At 37.6% G+C, this 19,600-nt stretch overlaps 1 protein-coding gene across 2 annotated transcripts in view; it reads left to right on the forward strand.

Moving 5' to 3' along the window:
- The window catches only part of CFTR (CF transmembrane conductance regulator), a 181,352-nt gene that overhangs the window by 152,691 nt on the left and 9,061 nt on the right, over positions 1-19,600 (forward strand). For both annotated transcript variants that reach the window (XM_019418034.2, XM_019418035.2), the window contains 2 exons: positions 3,163-3,318; positions 14,839-14,928. In XM_019418034.2, coding sequence (XP_019273579.1) covers positions 3,163-3,318; positions 14,839-14,928 — 246 coding nt within the window. The remainder of the gene's footprint in view (positions 1-3,162; positions 3,319-14,838; positions 14,929-19,600) is intronic.

The following is a 19,600-nucleotide window of genomic DNA, read 5'->3' on the forward strand; positions in this document are numbered from 1 at the left end:
TTAAATACAAACCCTTTATGAGATATGTCATTTACAAATATCTTCTCCTACCCTGTAGGTTGCTTTTTAGTTTTATTGATTATTTCCTCTACTGTTCAGGAGTTTTTTATGTTGATGTCATTCCAAGAGTTTATCTTTGCTTTTGTTTCCTTTGCACCTGGAAACGTATCTAGAAAAAAGTTGCTATGGCCGATGTCAAAGAGGTTATTGCCTGTGCTCTCTTATAGGATTTTATGGTTTCAGGTCTCACATGTAGGCCTTACATCCATTTTGAATTTATTTTTGTGTATGGTATAAGAAAGTGGTCCAGTTTCTTTCTTTTGCATGTTGCTGTCCAGTTTTCCCAGCACCATTTGTTGAAGAGACTGTCTTTTTACCATTGGGTATTCTTTCCTGCTTTGTTGAAGATTAACTGACCAGATAGTTGTGGGTTACTTCTGGGTTTCCTATTCCATTTCACTGATTTATGTGTCTCTTTTTGTGCCAATACCATACTGTTTTGATCACTACAGCTTTGTAATATAACTTGAAGTCCAGAATTGCGATGCCTCCAGCTTTGCTTTTCTTTTTCAAGGTTGCTTTGGCTATTTGGTTTGTGTGTGTGTGTGTGTGTGTGTGTGTGTGTGTGTGTGTGGTTTCATGCAAATTTTAGGATTGTTTGTTCTAACTCCATGAAAAAGACTGTTGGTATTTTGATAGGGATTGCATTAAATGTGTAGATTGCTTTGGGTGCTATAGACATTTTAACAATATTTGTTCTTCCAACCCATGAGCATGGAATGTCTTTCCATTTGTTTGTGTCATCTTAAATTTCTCTCATCAGTGTTTTATACTTTTCAGAGTAGAGGTCCTTCACCTCTTTGGTTAGGTTTACTCCTAAGTATCTTATTATTTGGGGTGCAATTGTAAATGATATTATTTTCTTAATTTCTCTTTCTAGTGTTTCAGTATTGGTGCATAGAAATGCAACAGATTTCTGTACATTGATTTTGTATCCTGTAACTTTACTAAATTCGTGTGTCAGATCTAGCAATTTTTTGGTGGATTCTTTTGGGTTTTCTATATAGACTGTCATGTCATCTGCAAATAGTGAAATTTTTACTGCTCCCTTGCCAGTCTGAATGCCTTTTATTTCTTTTTGTTGTCTGATTAAGTTTGTGATATGACTTTAAAGTAAATCACTTTCTCTTATTGAACTTCCCTTCCCCCATGCCTCATCTATACAAAGCATATTCAGATTGCTTATAAAAGTTTTACTGTTGTGTTTCAAAAATGATGACATATTATGAATATGTTTGTAAATCATGGGCTGATTCAGAAATGGAGGTGTGCATATGAAATTTCACAAGATTTTTAATTAAGAGTTGATCTTGTAATTCACCAAAATTAACTAAATTTGTTTTCTTGTTAGATCAACTAAATAAGTTTGTCTATTCATCTGCCTTCTCTCCCTCCTTCTTCCTTTTCCTCTCTTCCTTCCTCCCTTCTTTCCATCCATCCATCCATCCATCCATCCATCCATCCATCCAACCAATCCATGTGTCTATTTATCCATTCATTCATCCTTCCACCTGATTGTCCCTCAGTGAATCCAAACAAGTATTTATTGAGAATTTTATGTGAACCCATCACATTGGAAGGTGCTGAGAATTCAATGGAAACACAGACCACCCTGTGCTTATTAAACTTAAATTCTTGGTGTTAACACAAGTAATAACCAAGAAAAAAATAGGTAAAATATTACTGATTCTGATTAGCAGTATGAAGAACCTCAAAAGGGTGTTGTGTATAGATTGTGGTTTATCTTATTTTCTCAGTTGTCTCAGATAACAAGCATTTGTGAAAGTCTCATTTCAGAGCTCTTATGAACAAAAGACATGGTGTCATTATTGTTTACCAATTTATCCCAATTGCCTAGTTTATTACCAGATTCTTAATAAGTATTCAGAAAGTTATTACTGCAGATTGTTATAAGCTCTAAAGTATTCTTTGTGGTCCATGAACTGGTTCTGGTTTATAAGCTGTTTGGGGTCTCTGATAAGTATAGGAATTGAGAATAAGCATGTAGAAATTCATTTTTATTATCTTTTCTTTTTTAAAGTACTGATTTGCAATGGACTAGATACAAAAAAACAAAACTTTCCTTTGCCACAGATAGTATAAAAAGCATTACTGTAAAAGACCATTGGCCCAGCTGTCCTATAAAAAATAGTTAAATGATAAGAGAAAGAGAAATCAAATAAAAGGAAAGGAGTGTACATTTATTCAGTGCTACTAAATGTCAGGCTGTTATTCAGTATTCAGTTAATTACTGCAGTAATGTTCTATCCCACTTAAAGCATCTTCTTCCAAGTGCTGGATCTAAGCCCACGTGGAACACAGACTTGAGGTCCCTGTGGGCTACCTGAAGCACCTGATCTCCCCTTGCAATGCCTGGAGTTCTCACTTCTGTTTTATGCTTTTACAGCCTTTTAGTAACAAGAATAGTTGTTTTCTTAATATCCTTTTTGCTTCTCTAGATTCTCTTCCTGCCAGTCAGCATAGATGTAAGAATGCAATCTGACAGCTGTCCAAGTGCCTATGCACTGAATGGCAAGGTTCAGCCTGCCCTCTCTGGGAACATAGAGCTCACTGAACTTATTCTTGTTTATGGTCAGGCCTAAACTTGTGCTTCCTTTATGAGGGGAAGTATCTATGTGTTAGAACTATTTCAGATTCACTCATTTTCAAGCTCATATTCATTCAGGAACTGGATCAAACTATATAGGTCCCTGCTTTTGGCTTAAGGCCATCCTTAGAAATGGTATGCATCCTTAGAAATGGAAACAAACACTGTATGTTTGTTTTCCTTGATGCAAAATGGGCGATTTTTCACCTTTTTGCCATTAATAAATGTCAGTGATAAATGAAAGGTCCAGAATGAAGAGTCCAATTCCATATGGCCAGTTTCTATATTCTCCTCCAGGGTTGCTCTGCCTAAGATCAATATTGGTCAGAACTGAGAGTGTACAGAAAGCTTTGAATGAATAAGTTGAAATCTTCCCCTGGTAATGTTAAAAAAAAAACTGTTCTGATATTTTTTATTGAAGCATAATACCAGGTAACATTTCTGGTATGGTACCTGTATGTCACAGGAGTAATTCTATCCCTCTTGTTTTCTAGGTGGGCCTCTTGGGAAGAACTGGATCAGGGAAGAGTACTTTGTTATCGGCTCTTTTGAGACTGCTGAACACTGAAGGAGAAATCCAAATAGATGGTGTGTCTTGGTATTCGATACCTTTGCAAGAGTGGAGGAAAGCCTTTGGGGTGATCCCCCAGGTAAGTCAGAATGACTTGGTCAAGAAAGAAAAGCGGTTAAATAGATATTTTATAGCATTATTTGACCCTTCAACTCAAGATGATCACATTTTCTTGTAAAAGTATTTTTATTTATTGCTGTCTTTTTTACCGCAATGTAGCCTTTTCATGGGGAAAAAGAAAACCATCTCTGAAAGTTTGGAACTCTATGCCATATAGTTATTGAACTATTAATAGTTTTGATAGTGTCTCCCAGAAGATGCAATCCATGGTGGGAGCCTGGGACTTCATCTTTAATCAGCTTTTTCCCCCTCCTTCAGTGGTCTGAGCTCCAAGTTAGCCATCACAGCAGGCTGAGAAATGCTTTTCAAGATATAAATTATGCTGCTGCTGGAGGAAGAAGCACTTGGAAGCAGCAAGGAGTGGAACTGAAAATAGAAAGTGTAGTGATTGGTTTTTGTTCTTTGGATAAAATGAACCATGTCAGATTAATCTGTAGCTATTTTTTTTTAAATGTCACTCTTTGATTTCGGTCACAAAGGATCTCTGGATTCACTGGCTTGGTTGCATTCTATCCGTGTCATTGTACAAGAGGATTTCTTACATATGAGAGAAATAGCAGCCGTTCTAGTTTAAAATGATCTCAGTGGAAACCAAGGAATGTCTTTACTGAAGCAGAATCTGAAAGGCATGTGTTGCATTTCTACTGGTATTTGCCTTCTTTTCTGTGGGCATTATTCACTGCTTTAGTTACCACATTGCTCCTTTTGTCCTAATAGTATAAATCCATTCTACTAGCACATTCTAACAATTGTCTACTTTTAACACAAAATTAAAATACCAGGAGCATCTCCAGGTAGATTGACTATAAATCTAGCCTGGGAAAAAAGCTTGAGGTAATCTTGATGGATTACCTCAGTGGAATATTTGCTTTTCTCAACTAATGAGGCACTAAATATTGTAACTGTTAGACTGATGTTTTTAATTTTTTTGTCTAGACTTTGCCATATTGCCAGAAGCTGATTCCTGGTGGAACTTTTCAAAAGCAATATTGTTTTTTCAGACCAAAAAAAAAAAAAAAAGATTGTCAGATGGCCTAAAGATAAACACTGGGAATATGAGCATCCCAAGGTGATAACCTTAGGCAAGAGAGCGATGTTGAAGAACACAGGATAGAATCTGGTTGTCCAAGAAGCGTTGCCGTTCATTTGACTCTGAGTCTCCTGGTCCCATTTTTAATTGCAGTAGTGAAGCTTTTGTTTTGCTGTCATTCTTATTCATACAAATTGACTCTAAAAATTAATTCCAGTGGAATCCTTTAGTTTATCTGCCATTTTGATAGATTTTTTTAAAAATATGTATGTTCTGTTTAGGAACCTAAATATGCAAGACCTGGAGGGAAACCATGTGAACCAGAGTTATGAAAATTCTTTATCTTGCCTTTCTGCTAAAGTAAATCTTTCAAACCTGCCTTTTTTCATTTTCCCTCTTCTATGGCTTGAAGCTTCATAAAATGATATAAACTGAACAAAAAATACTTTGGGATCCGCCTTCAAAAATGTGTGATCATGTTAATGTGGGTGCATCTCATTAGATTATAACCCTGGTTTCTGGGACTGTCTCCTAGTATCACAGGGATATCTGTAGAAAAATGTACTATTTTTTCTACAGTGACATCTTGAGAATATTGAGTACCCAAGAAAGAGAGGGCAAACTCCTCATACCTTTTTAATATCCAAACTAGAAGATGCTTTTGTTTTCCTAACTTTGCTTTAGAAGTTCAAATTAAGTAATTTTTTCTTCTTTGCCTACAATTTGATCTTTAAAAAGAAAGAAGGAAGGAAGAAGTGATTAAAAATCCAAGAAGAGCTGTTGGGGTGCCTGGATGGCTCAGTCAGTTAAGTGTCTGACTCTTGATTTTGGCTCAGGTCATGGTCTCAAGGTTTTGTGGATTCTAGCCCTTCATCGGGCTCTGCGCTGATGGCACAGAGCCTGCTTCAGATACTCTCTTTATCCTTCTTTCTGTTCACCTCCCCCATTCACATTCTCTCTCTCTCTCAAAATAAATAAATAAACCTAAAACAAAATCTGAGAAGAACTGGTTTTGTTTGCCTTTCTACTTTTCTTCATTCCATACTTCTGACTTTGCAAGAGCATCTCTGTCATGGAGACATCAGATCTCTCTGGGTCAGTCACTTCTTTTTAGTCACATGAAACAGGACCTTTGAACAAAAAACCTTTTGTCCCCATCATAGTAATCCTGAGACATCAGCTATGGAATCACAAGATGTCATTAGTTTGGGCAAGTTCTTGCTCTGTGTTTGTGTGTGTGTGTGCATGTGTGTGTACACATGTGTGCGCATATGTGTGCATTCTCTCCTATAGCTAGAAAGCAATCTTTGAAAATGCACCAGCCTAGAGAAAAAGGTACTGTGTACATTTCAAGGTGGAGCCTTCTTTAATTTGTTTCATTTTACCTGTGAGTTCTGGGGACATGGAGAGGAAGCACTGAAGCCTATAGTCAGAGCCCCATTGCCTTAGACAAATCGAACACTGAGACTTGAAATTGTTTATCAGCCTGGAACTTTGCTAAGTACTTTATTCTTGAAAGACAGAAAAAAATAATTTTTAACGTATTTGCAAGCTTCAGTTACAACTTTGAAAGACTGCAAGCTCTTCCGAGCAAATAATTAGGGCTATACTTGCAAGACCACATAACCTGAAAATAATCCATGCGCACATGACTTCCACCATGGAACATCTTTTGCTGTGAAGGATATCAGATAGGGCCAAAACATGTATCTGTAGATCTGAGCAATGAAATTGGGAGTGCAGCAGCAGTTCTCATTCAGTTTAATAGTAATTAACAATTTAATAATTAGTTGTGAAATTCCCATATGCTTAAATTATAGCATAATATCATTCTATATACTATAAATTCTACAGTTATGTGAAAAGTATTGAGGTCCCAATCCCACCTATGAGCTTTCAATGAGAAGCTCAAAATTGAACTCATTGCCATAAGTCAGAACAAAAGAAGAAACCAAACTAATAAACCAAAGAAAGTTGATTAAATATAGTTATGAGTAAAGGTAGGCTTGTTCAGGGAGTACTGTGAGTAATTATGAGAGTGAATACAGTTGTAAGCCCTGTTATTGCTGCTTCCACCATGTCATTGTATCCTTCCTTATTTCTCCTCCTCTTCTCTTCTTTGTGTCTGTCCATTTTATGTTGCACACAAAGTAACCTTTTATTTTATTTTATTATTTTTTAATTTTATTTTTTTAATTTACATCCAAGTTAGTTAGCATATAGTGCAACAATGATTTCAGGAGTAGATTCCTTGATGCCCCTTACCCATTTAGCCCGTACCGCCTCCCAGGACCCCTCTAGTAACCCTCTGTTTGTTCTCCATATTTAAGAGTCTCTTATGTTTTGTCCCCCTCCCTGTTTTTATATTATTTTTGCTTCCCTTCCCTTGTGTTCATCTATTCTGTGTCTTAAAGTCCTTGTATGAGTGAAGTCATATGATATTTGTCTTTCTCTAATTTGCTTAGCATTATACCTTCTAGTTCCATCCACGTAGCTGCAAATGGCAAGATTTCATTCTTTTTGATTGCTGAGTAATACTCCATTGTATATATATACCACATCTTCTTTATCCATTCATCCATTGATAGACATTTGGGCTCTTTCCATACTTTGGCTATTGTTGATAGTGCTGCTATAAACATTGGGGTGCATATGTCCCTTCAAAACAGCATACCTGTATCCTTTGGATAAAGGGTAGTTCTATTTTTAATTTTTTGAGGAACCTCTGTACTGTTTTCCAGAGGGGCTGCACCAGTGTGCATTCCCACCAGCAGTGCAAAAGAGATCCTCTTTCTCTGCACCCTCGCCAACATCTGTTGTTGCCTGAGTTGTTAATGTTAGCCATTCTGACAGGTGTGAGGTGGTATCTCATTGTGATTTTGATTTGTATTTCCCTGATGATGAGTGGTGTTGAGCATTTTTTCATGTGTTGGCCATCTGGATGTCTTCTTTGGAGAAGTGTCTCTTCATGTCTTTTGCCCATTTCTTCACTGGATTATTGGTTTTTTAGGTGTTGAGTTTGATCAGTTCTTTATAGATTTTGGATACTAACCCTTTATCTGATATGTCATTTGCAAATATCTTCTCCCATTCCACAAATTAACCTTTTAAGTACAATGTTCCAGTTTTGTGATTCACCAAACCAAAAACCTACTAGGCCACTCCTCCACTGAATAAGGTCCAGATTCTTACATCCATGGTTTAGGTCCCTGACAGTTAGGTCCTGACCCAACCTTTCCGGTCACATCCACCACTCTTCACACCTGGGCACCTCTCAGTTTCAGACAAACTGGACTTACTGTTCCATGAAAGATACCTTACTTTTCTCTCATTTCATCTGTTTATGCACTTCCTCTGTCTGAGACGGTCTTCCTTCACCATAGTTATGTTGGCCTCTCAAATGCAAATCTGTCAAATGGCCTTTTCTGACCCCCTCCCTTCCCCCATAACCGTGACTCAAACCCCAGCTCTCCATCCCCACATCTTAAACCCAGATGGGATCTAGGACTTTGTTTATAAGTCTCTCCTGGCACTTTCCATTGTCTTGTGTTAGAATTATCTGTGTATTTGCTTAATTTCCACTTAGTATTATAAATACTGTGTATACATTCTAGTTAAGGAAGCAAGATTTAAACACAAAATCATCAACAACCAGGGCACCTGAGTGGCTCAGTCAGTTGAGTGTCCAACTCTTGATTTTGGCTCAGGTCATGATCTCATTGTTTGTGAGACTGACAGCACAGAGCCTGCTTGGGATTCTCTTTCTCCCTCTCTCTCTGCCCCTCTCCTGCTCTCTCTCTCTCTCTCTCTCTCTGAAAAATACTAAACTAAAAAAACCCATCAACAATCAAAGAAGATAAGCAAAAATAATATAATAGAAATGGTGAATAAAACATAGATTTTTTTCCTTAGAGATTTTTCTGTCTCTTATATAGCATATACAATAGCTTACATGTTAGGCACTTAATATACATTGTCTTGTGCAGAATCACCAAATTCTTGGCTTATTTTACAAGAGACTGTGGTTCTGTCAGTATCTGAATTTTACTAGCTATTGTAAGCTTAGGCAAGTTATTTGATTTCTCTGAGCTTTAGTTTCCTTGTCTATAAAATGAATATAATTTTAGGTTATTACCTGCCTACCTATATTCATTAGGTTTTCATGAATATAAAATGAGTAAAGTAACAAGTATTAAGACTACACCCTGGCACATAGTAAGTGCAATACACTGTGTTGTGGTAATGGTAATTATTATTTACAGTTCCTTGAGGACAGGGATCGTGTCTCCTTCATTTTTGTATTAGATTAGAAATATGCTCGAGGAATGAATAAATGAGTATGGGCAGTTTCCCAGAGCAGTGATAATTAAGATGGGTCATAATGGGCCATACACTCATTTTAGGGTTTTAGAAAGGTTAGGGACGGGGAATTATGGAAAGGATATTCCAGGATCCCAGACAGATAAGGATATTATGAACAAACACAAAGAAGAGGACTAGAAAGAGTTGGGTCATAAAGGGCAGGGGAGGTCATGTGTTAGGCAGTATTAGAGGGAGGAGGGAAAGATTTGGTAAGTACTGAAATGGCCCAGTAAGGAATGCATTGAAGAGGATGGTAAGGGTTGGCAGAAGGGTGCACTGCTGCTGGCAGCATGTGGAGAACGGACTTCCAGGAGGCAGCATGGGAGGCAGGGAGATGGGCTGAGAAACTCTCCAACTGTGATGTGGTAAGAGCCTCGATTGTGGTGAAGAGACAATGGGGGTGAAGTGCTGAATTCAAGGGAGAAGAGAAGGGGTGCTTGGATGGCTCAGTAGGTGGAGCATATGACTCTTGATCTTAGGGTCCTGAGTTTGAGCCCATCTTGGGGGTAAAGTTTGCTTAGAAAAAAAGAAAAAGGGGTGCCTGGGTGACTCAGTTAAGTGCCCGACTTCAGCTCGGGTCATGATCTCACAGTTAGTGGGTTCAATCCCTGCATGGGGCTCTGTGCTGACAGCTCAGAGCCTGGAGCCTGCTTTGGTTTCTATGTTTCCCTCTCTCTGCCCTTCCCCCACTCAGGCTGGCTCTCTCTCTCTCTCTCTCTCTCTCTCTCCCCCCCCCTCAAAAATAAATAGACATAAAGTTTTTTTAAAAAAGAAAGAGAAAATTAACTAGTATGGATATTACTACAACACAACTTTACTGTTTCTGAGCCTAAATATTTGAAATTTTTAACAATTTTGTCAGACCTGGAAATCATTTTTTAAAATTCTGTCTCTAAAAAAAGTGTATACTGGAAAGTTGTAGTATAAAAGGTTGTGAAACATGAAATGACTTTACAGGAAACAAATATTTGAACATCTTACATGCAGTCATTTACATATAAATAAATGATATGTACATTAACATTATAAAATTATTCTCTATTGTAAATCTTGGACATTTTTGACTAATAAATATTTCATTCACCTTGTTCTCATTAATAGATATTCTTAAAAGCCAAACAACATTTATTTTTAGACATTCTATAATACAACCTTAGAATCTTGATTTGTTCAAGTTGGATGGATTTGTATTGTACAGATTCAACTTATAATACAATCTTGCAGACATTTCTAGAAGGTAAGATCACAGCCACTGTGATGCTTAGAAGCATTGGAGCCACATTTTAATAAAATTATATACGTATAGATGTTATATGTATATATAAACATATATATACACAGTGCTGTTTTGTTTTGGCCATAAATAAATATATATATATATATATTTTTGTTTTGTTTTGTTTTGGCCATATATATATATATATATATATATATATATATATATACATATATAGCACTGTATACATAAACAGGATAAGGAGTCATTCCTCCTGCTTATTTAATTTATGCTATATTCAATAGCCGTGAAAGTCAAACTGCTCTTTTGTTTTTCATTGATATCCAAGATTAAATCATACTGCCTGCTGCAGTGATATGTGACCAGCTCTGAGCACCCCACGTAGGCTCAGCTGTCTGCACTGAGTTGAGGAGTTGAAGAATCAGCTTCAGGAAAGAGATTAGTCAGTTCGTGAACAATGGTTCTCTCTTTATTCTTCCTTGAGTCCCAGGAATTGCTCTTTATGCCATACATACCTGACATTAAATAAATATCAAATATTTGCACATCCTCATTTTCCTATTGGTGAACAGTTTCTTAAAAGAGAGGATCATTGTGATTTTTGGTTTCAGGTCTATTTTTTGCTATACAATACGTCTGTGTCACCTTGGCCACGCCACATCACTTCTCAGGGCCTTGGCTGTTTCATTTGTAAACCAGGGAAGAGGACATAAGTGACCTCCAAGGACCTCTCAGCTTTAGAGATGCCTTTGTGGAAACTTCAAACAGTTTAGAAAACAGAACTAAGACACCTGCTGGTGCCCCTGACCAGCAGATACTATTTATAAGACAGGAATGAAATGTTTAGTGAATTGTGTGAAATTTAATTCTAACTGAACCAGTCTATTCAGTTGATTTTTTTAAATTAAAATTAAAGCATTACTTGAATGCTAGACAATAAACTGTAAACAAAAGACCTACAGAATTTCAGAGTAGTATCAGATCCCTACATCTAAGACTTTGGCTTTCCACATTTTTCCAATTTCCACAGTTTTCTTCCTTCACAATTTTGAACATATATCTATTTTAAATAAAATTAACATGTAGCATATTGCTATATGCTTGATAAGTATTAATATAAACTATTAAGCTATTATGAGAAAAAGTTAGGCATATAATTTCTCAAGCAATTATATGGAAAGACCAAAGTTTTAATGGGTAGTTAGTATTATTACTTTAATGAGTATAGGTGGTAGTAACTCATCTTCTGAAATGAAGAAAAATAATATGTTGAGCAATGTTTTTCTATTTTTTTACTTTTTATTCCCATATCAGCCCATTTATTCATTCAGGCAGCATTTATTGAGCACATGCTAGATATAATGCCTGTTTGCTAGGATACACAGTAAATTTATGGTATAGGAGAAGAAATGCTCATTAAAAGCAAAAGCTCGAGGTGTCTGAGTGGCTCAGACAGTTGAGCATCCAACTTTAGCTCAAGTCATGATCTCACGGCTCATGGGTTCGAGCCCTGCATTGGACTCTGTGCTGACAGCTCAGAGCCTGGAGCCTGCTTCAGATTCTGTGTCTCCCTCTCTCTCTCTCCCCCTCCCCCATTCATGCTCTGTGTCTCTCTGTCTCTCAAAAATAAATAAACATTAAAAATTTTTTTAAAAAAAGCAAAGTTCACAAATGCATATGTAATTTTAACATTCACTATAAGCTATGGAAATAAAATACATGTATTCTGTATCATATTTTGGGTACCTTATTTGGCTTTGAGGATCAGGATAGATAGCTCTGAGGAGGTGGCATTTAATTTGAGGCCTGAAGAATGTAGTTGGCCATGGAAAGAATGTATAAGATGAGATTCTTAGGCAGGAAGAAAGAATGTGTGAAGAAACTGGGGAAGTGAAATAAAGCCATGTAGCTGGGATGAAAAAGGAAGGAGGTAGAGCAGGGCACTAAATGATCCCAAAGAAGTAGAAGGGGCTAAGTCATGTAGGGTCTGTAGGCCATCTTAAGAATTTTACATTTTGCCTTGAATGTAACAGAAATCCAAAGGTTTTTTAAAAGGTTAATGACATAATCCAATTTATATGTGTAGTGATTGTTTTGGTTGCTAAATAAAAGTAGACCGGGAGAGAGGCAAGAGTGAGAAGAAAGAAATCAATTAGGAGGTTCTTACAGTGTTCCAGAGAGAGATAGGTGGTTTGAACTATATAGTGGCAGGAGGGCTGGAGAAATAACTGGATTTGAGATATATTTGGCGGGAAATCCACAGGACTGATGATTGATTCCTTTTGGGAGGATCAGGGAGAAAGATAAGTCATGGGTGACTCCAAAGTTTCTAGACTGAGGAAGTGAAGTTGCTGTACATTTATCAAAATGGGAAAGCCTATAGGTAGAATAGGTTTGAGAGGAAAGGTGGCATTTCCCCATTTTATAGTGAGAACACTGAGGCTGAAAGAGCTTGGGTTCCTGTTTGTAGGTACACTTCCTGTGCCAGAGCTGCACTGTTACAGCGTCTTTGCAAGCCACATTGCCTTTGATAACTTCTGTGTCTGCTTTGTTGTTATGATACCGTCGGCTTCCACCCATGGTCCTCCAGAATAATGACATTATTCCATTTGGCCAAGGTAAAATTTTCCTATTGTCCTGTTCCACTGGCTGTGTAAATATCCTTGAAGGTTACAAAGACACTGTAGCCCATGTAAATTGCTTCAACCCAGGCCCTGCCTAGGAAGAGGAAGCAAACCTCTCCATTCACAGTTCAGGAACTGAGCCTCTGGCCAGGGGATGGCTAGCAGTGCTTAAACAAAGACTATGCTGCTGAGACTGATCAGCTCTTTATAGACCCATTGGGCTGCTTCTGCCCAACCTTAATAATTCCAGAGCTCCAGATCAGGAATAAAAACTGGTTGGCATAGAACTTGAGACATTTTGCTGTAGTGATAAGAAACAGATTTGGAAACAAACACACTTGGGTTTGAATCCAGCTAAATGATGTTGGACAAGTCACTTAACTTCTCCCAGCTGTGATTTCTTCATGTGAAATAATAGGATTTATTACATTAGGCTGATTTGAAGATGAAAAGAGATAATGCTTATATGGATCCTTACCTGGCATATGGTAAACCTGCCATAAAATGAAGCTCTGTGTTCTCGCTTTTTGGTTCCCAGTGGAGATAACCTCTCCAAAGTGTGTGATACGTGGTCTGATATTTGGTAAACCCCCATAGTTGCTATCTCCTGTCTTTCTCGATAATGCTAGAAACCTTTTGTATAAAGAACCACAATATTAAAAGAAAAAAATGTAAAGAAACAGTGAATAGCAAAATTCCCTTGGTAAGCCTTTGAACTTTAGGTACTAAATCAACCCAATTGCTTAAATTATGAATTGACTTGAATTTTCAGAGCCAATTCTTGTTTAATTCTTAGTTTATCAGAATTCCCTGATAATACTCTTTGTCTGTTTTTCTTTAGCTTATTTGGACATGACTTTCCTTTACTGGAAATCTTGTAGAAAAATGCACAAATCTATCTATCATATCTTAGGATCTTATGAGTCATATATTCACGCCTTGTAGTCACTTGTGCAAAGCATTATAAGTTCCCCTAAGGAAGATGATTTTGATGCAGGTTAAGAAATACCAGCACAAGTCTTCTTGTTGCTCTCATCAGAAGGTTCCTGAGATATTTGGTACAACTTAGTTCTTTAAGCTATAAATTGTGCCCTGGGGAGTGAGGTCTCTAATGTGATCCTCTTTGAACTTGGCTGCCGCAGTGGGAATATTCTCGTTCTGCCAAGAGGCATAGATGCCATAAATCTGGAGCCCACCTGTCTTGTCCAGTTCCTTGTAGGTCAGAGGGTCACCGAACTTTCTTTCTCAGTGTAAGGCAATTTGTGAAAACTCAGACTTCAGAACATTTAGTTCTTAATTCTCTTTACTGGATGTTAACCAAAGGCCAAAGAAAAAGGGCAAAGAAAAAAAATTATTCTGAATGTTAACATCAAGAGTATTTTTCAGTTCACCCATATGCCCAGAGAGGACGAAATAATAGCAGTACTGCTGCATCAGCACTTCTCAGTGGGACAGCGGTTTTCTTTTTAAAACACTTTTTCTAGCCACACAGACTGACCCAAGTGGACATTGACTTGGCAGGAGAGTGTCTCAGAGTGATAGTTGTGCAACACTCCTTGCAAGGAATTAGATTGGCATTTTATCATCTCAGCGGGATCCACCTCATCCCTTATGTGCATTCAATTAAACAAATATTTGATTTCCACTTTTTTCACTGATGTGTAAGTGGTGGCTTTCTTCTGTTCGCACAAGTAAAGTGTGCCTTGGTTTATAGGCCAGGTGGACATGTGTGTTTAAGTAAGTGTCTGTAAATTCATACACTCTCCAAACCCTTTAGGAAGCTAGGCTTACCCAAGGAATCCAAGGAAAATACATGAACAAAATAGGAATTTGTTCTAACAAGTTATTTATAACTCATAAGCATAATTTTTTAACTGCTCAATTTTATATTTGCTCATGATAAGGAAAAGTGCTGGGATAAAACAGAGTTTTAATTTCCCACAACTTTCAATGGTCTCAATTTCTTTAACCTAAGGACATTGGGATTAGATAAGCATTCACAAGGGGCTTCTAATGTAGCTGTAATGCTTTATGTCTGTAAAGAAGATGCAAAACAACTATGATAAAACCTTAAAATTTAAGAAAACTGGATGGTAAGTACACGGACATTTATTGTTATTTTAAAGTATTTTTTTCTGCTTGAAGTATTTTGCAATAAAATAATGGAAACATGCAAAGATATTTAGGTTACTCATACTTTCCTCTTTTTTCTCTTTATTGCTATAGAAAGTATTTATATTTTCTGGGACATTTAGAAAAAACTTGGATCCCTATGGACAGTGGAATGATCAAGAAATATGGAAAGTTGCCGATGAGGTAAGGATGCTAACTGAAATAATTTTGAAAAAGGTAGCTTATATACAAGAGTGGTTGTCATAGCCGAAATAGTTTTACACACTTACCTTTATGCATGTATGTGCATGTATAACTTTAAAGTGGAAAACACTAACATACCTGGGGCCCCCAGTACCTTGGACTAGACCTACCCCTTCCTCTGTGGCAAGTCTCCCAAGTCACAGGCCCCAGAGGTAGCATTCCCTTGGCCTTCTTCACTACCAGTGTATATCAATGAGATAGAAACTGGGAGAGACCCAGTCACCTTATAGGGCACCAGGATTAGTTGTGATTCAGAGTGTCCTCTCTCTACACTTTCTCATCCACTTTCTGTCTGGGTTCTGAAAGCATTCCCAGCACAAGGAGAGGCTTTGGTTTTTGACATGATAAACTTCTCTAGGAAGCTTGGGTTTAGCACAAAGAGGTGATGGTCTTTCTGGAGCACCTGCAAATGGCCACCGTCTTCTCTAGAAATCATCAGGAATCAGTTGCCTTCATGGGATGTGGCTGTGAGCCTTTCCAGGCAAAAAGTCACATGACCTAGATGTGGCCTGCTCCATCTCTTGAGGTCAGTAGGACCACATAGGAAATATATGGATTAAAATGGAATAAAAATTCCTAAATAATACCCCGTATTTACCCAATAGGTGGTTCATTATAGTTAAAGGCACCATATGGAAGAATTTAGGGTACAGGGAGTGAAATTCTTGATTTCCTTAACCATTCTTGGACACAGAGGCATTATGTGAAAGAAAAAGGGAACATAAACTGTTCTATTTCATTAAATTTGAGGTTTACGTCCAAAGCCCTGATTGGTGGCAGACTGCAATTATGGGGCCTGAGCACATTGAGATTCAAAGGTCTTCTTAGAGAACAACTTTATTCCACTATTTTCCCATAGTTTTGGTCTTTATTGTAGCCCAATTCTGTTAATTCCAAATGTTCCTCCCTTTTGTGCCTCCCTTCAGAGTAGTTGTTGCCAGGAGCATTGACATGCTTGTAAGTGTTAAACAGTCACCCACTGGGTGCCCAACCTTCATATGCCCCTCATAAAATACACTTAGATTAACTATTTTTATTATCAAAGTTTCCTTATTACCCACCAAACAAGGGTTTTAAAGAAAACATTAACTAAATTGCAAGTGACACATTTTAGGAGCTTTGATGTGACTTCAGAGAATGAACTATAGGAACACAGTGTGGTGGGAGAGAAACTAGGGAAGACGTTAGACTTTATAAAATCTGCAACTACTGCCAAGTCACAATAAAATTTACAGGAAATCAAGGTCTTAAAAATAATATGAAATTTTAAAAGACATGCCTAACATTTTAAATAACAGTATAACACAGAAATTTTACCTGTCTAGATTTTCATTTGATGAGCTCGTATTTAGCTCTCTTCTACTGCTTCAAAAAAATACTTTCAAAAAAATATTCCTAAATGGAGATGGTGATGGAGATGGTGGCATTCATATCATGTGCTTTGAATAGTAATGATAACTTTCTGTTGAGGAGGCCTACAGATGGCATACAAATGCACAACAGCCCATAGAAGCAGATAAGTAGAAAAGCATTAGTTTAAACGTTACAAGTCCTAGGCTTTTGTCCCAAGTGGTTTATCATATAATTTATTCAAACAGGAACATTTTGGGGTGTGTCAGTTTCTAAACTTGACAGGATACTAGGACAAAAAGACATAAACCAGTATTGTCTGGGGCAAACCAGGACAAATGGCGTCTCATCTAGTCCTGTCTGTGACCTTGATATGACTTGTGTCAATAGAGGGAAATGAACTGATAGCCAAACACCTGAATCTTATCTCAACAGTGCCTCCTTCATAATTCCCCTTTCCTCCAGATAAAAATCAGAAATACACACGATGACAACACCAGGCCAAGATACACTTTATTCCTACCTTGCATTTGGCCCCATACTCCAGTGTGAAACTTTATTCTAGAGCTGATCTGGATAGATTTTGTGAAGCCGTGATGATCGTGCCTTGTTACTAGTTCTAAGACTTAGAAGGAAAGCTAGCACAAACGGCTTCCTTTGCCTTTGTGCCCTAGGCCCACATCTTCATCTTGACATGCTGAGCCTCATTGTTCTATGGATGAATTTAAAGCAAGTCCAAAGGAAGGAAAGAGAATTTCTATTTAAGACCTAGAACTGAGATGATGTAATTCCCCCATCCCCAAATGACTTAGGGCCAGATAACTTCTCCCCCAGGAGCACTGACTTTATCAGCTATGTAGACCAAAGAAAATTTCAAGAGACTGAATCCCAAGGTGGGGAAAAAAAAACAGATGCCTAACATTGTGGCTCAGTAAATGGTAGAGTTCTTGTAACTTTTCAGGCTTTCATATAATTGGCAAGCGTAGTGCCTGACAAATAATGAGCATTAAGTGACTGTTAGCTATTATCCTATTCCCATTTGATCTTCATCTAGCCATCTCTTAAATGTTGATGTTTGACAGAATCCTAATTTTGTCCTATTGTACTTATTCTTCCTTGGAAATTTGATGCAACCTCTTGGCTCTAACTAATACCTCTATACTGATGACTCCCAAATCTGCCTGTCAGCTCCCTACCTAACATCTCAGCATGGACAAGCACCTTGTTTCTATCGTTACTTTATCTCCCCTATGCATACAACTGTCCTGTGTTCCTAATTCCAGCAAATGGCATAAGCACCCTCTAGTTGCCCAAAGCCAAGACCTGGAATTTATTCTTGACTACTGATTTCTTCACCTGTCTCCACTCTATCACGTCCTGTTAATGCTGTCTCCTGCCAATATCTAGAATGTTTCCATCCCCATCTGACACCACTACTAACTCTCATGTGGTTGCTTAGGCTCCTAGGTGGTTTCCCTCTCATTGACTTCCTATAATTCATTCTGCTCTTTGGAACTCTGGTAATCCTTCTTAACCATGTACCCAATCACTTGTTTCTCTCCTTTCTATGGCTCTTTACTGGTCCTTTAGACCAAGTCCACACTGCTTAAGGTGGCTTCCAAAGTGCTTCATGCTTCGATCTTGGCTTGCCTGTCTAAACCCATGCCCCAGCCTCCCCCTGTTTACCATGATCCAGTTCCTCTAAAGCACCATGTGCTCTCTGTTCTCCAGAGGCTTTTTCTCATGCTGTTCTCTGTATCTGGGAAACCGTGCCAGCCCTTTACTTCCTGCTCCCACTCATCATTTGGTCTCTTCTTGCATATCACTTCTTCCAGAAACCTGATGTGATGGTCCACACCTCCTATACCTCCAGGCCTTTCATCGCATTCTTTACATGGGACAGACTTACCTCTTAACTTGTTCATGTCCCCCGTCAGATTGTAAGTCCCTTGAGGGCAGGGATGTTGTCCCATTCACTGCAGTATTTCAAGTGCTTACAGTAGTGTTGCACTGTGGATGGTGGTCAATAAATATTGGTTGATTGAATGAATAAATGACTTCATTCATTTTTTGAATGAATGATTTGACTCATTTGTTTAAGTGGATAAACAAATGTTTCACGTGTGATCTATCATGAAGATAGCTTTGTGATTAGTTTGCCATTAGTACAATGGCAACAGGTGTTGCCATTAACAATGAGCACCCTGAGCCTTGAGAAGTCTGAGGGGCTTGGTAGATGCTAGAACAGCTCCATCCTTTGACTTCTGGTTCACATGCTTTTACCGCAGCAAGCTTTCTTAGTTATCTATGGTCTAAGCAACACATCTGTTGGTTTTAGATGAAGGATCTTTGGTAATTGTTTGTTTGGTAGATAACTTATAAAATAGGTCCCTTCCTAACACATTGATAATCAGGTAAGTTATTTTAAAGAGCAAGCTAGGGGCTCTTGGGTGGTTCAGGTAGTTAAGCGTCTGACTCTTCATTTTGGCTCAGGTCATGATCTTCTGGTTCATGAGTTTGAGCCCTGCATCAGATGCTGTGCTGACAGTACAGAGCCTGCTTAGGATTCTCTCTCTCTCTTTCTCTCTCTCTCTCTCTCTCTCTCAATAAATAAGTACATAAACTTAAAAAAATTTAAAGAGCAGGCTAAATAGCAGAAACAGTGTCCTGAAAAACCTTCAGAGTAACAACAACAACAAAAAAAGTGTCTAAAGGAGTTGAGAGGGTCTATTTTTACAACTGCCTGTGAATGGACTATGCAGTCCAACCACAATTTACTTTTCTGGGTTTTTCCCCATGTTTTCTTGTCACAAGAGCAAGCTCTTGCTCCATAATAACATTCCAGAGTGCAATAGCAAAAGTCAACATTTTGAAGAGAATGTCTGGTCCTTTACAGACTCTAATAAATTTTTTTTGTTTGATATGTCACAAGCCAATTTTTTTCTTTGTAAATACATATGATTGATCAACTCAACTAAATAAGGCTGGCAAATTCTTTTGTTGTAAAGTTCTTCATATCCACAAACTATTGATGCTTTTATTTATTTTTCATGCCAAGTTGGAATAAAAATAATTAGAAATGTTTAGATTCTAGTAAATCTTAATTTACCTTAGTTTGGATGGAGATAAGCTAAAATTTATATTTATTTTTAATCTACTGAAAAATAATTTGTGGTATATATATAACATATTAGGGCTATATATGTATATATTAATGTATATACACGAACATATAAAGAATTCTGCTAAATCAGCAATTACT

The sequence above is a fragment of the Panthera pardus genome, unplaced genomic scaffold (genome assembly GCF_024362965.1).
Source record: "Panthera pardus isolate Hobbes unplaced genomic scaffold, ASM2436296v1 HiC_scaffold_8, whole genome shotgun sequence".
NCBI classification, from domain to species: domain Eukaryota; kingdom Metazoa; phylum Chordata; class Mammalia; order Carnivora; family Felidae; genus Panthera; species Panthera pardus.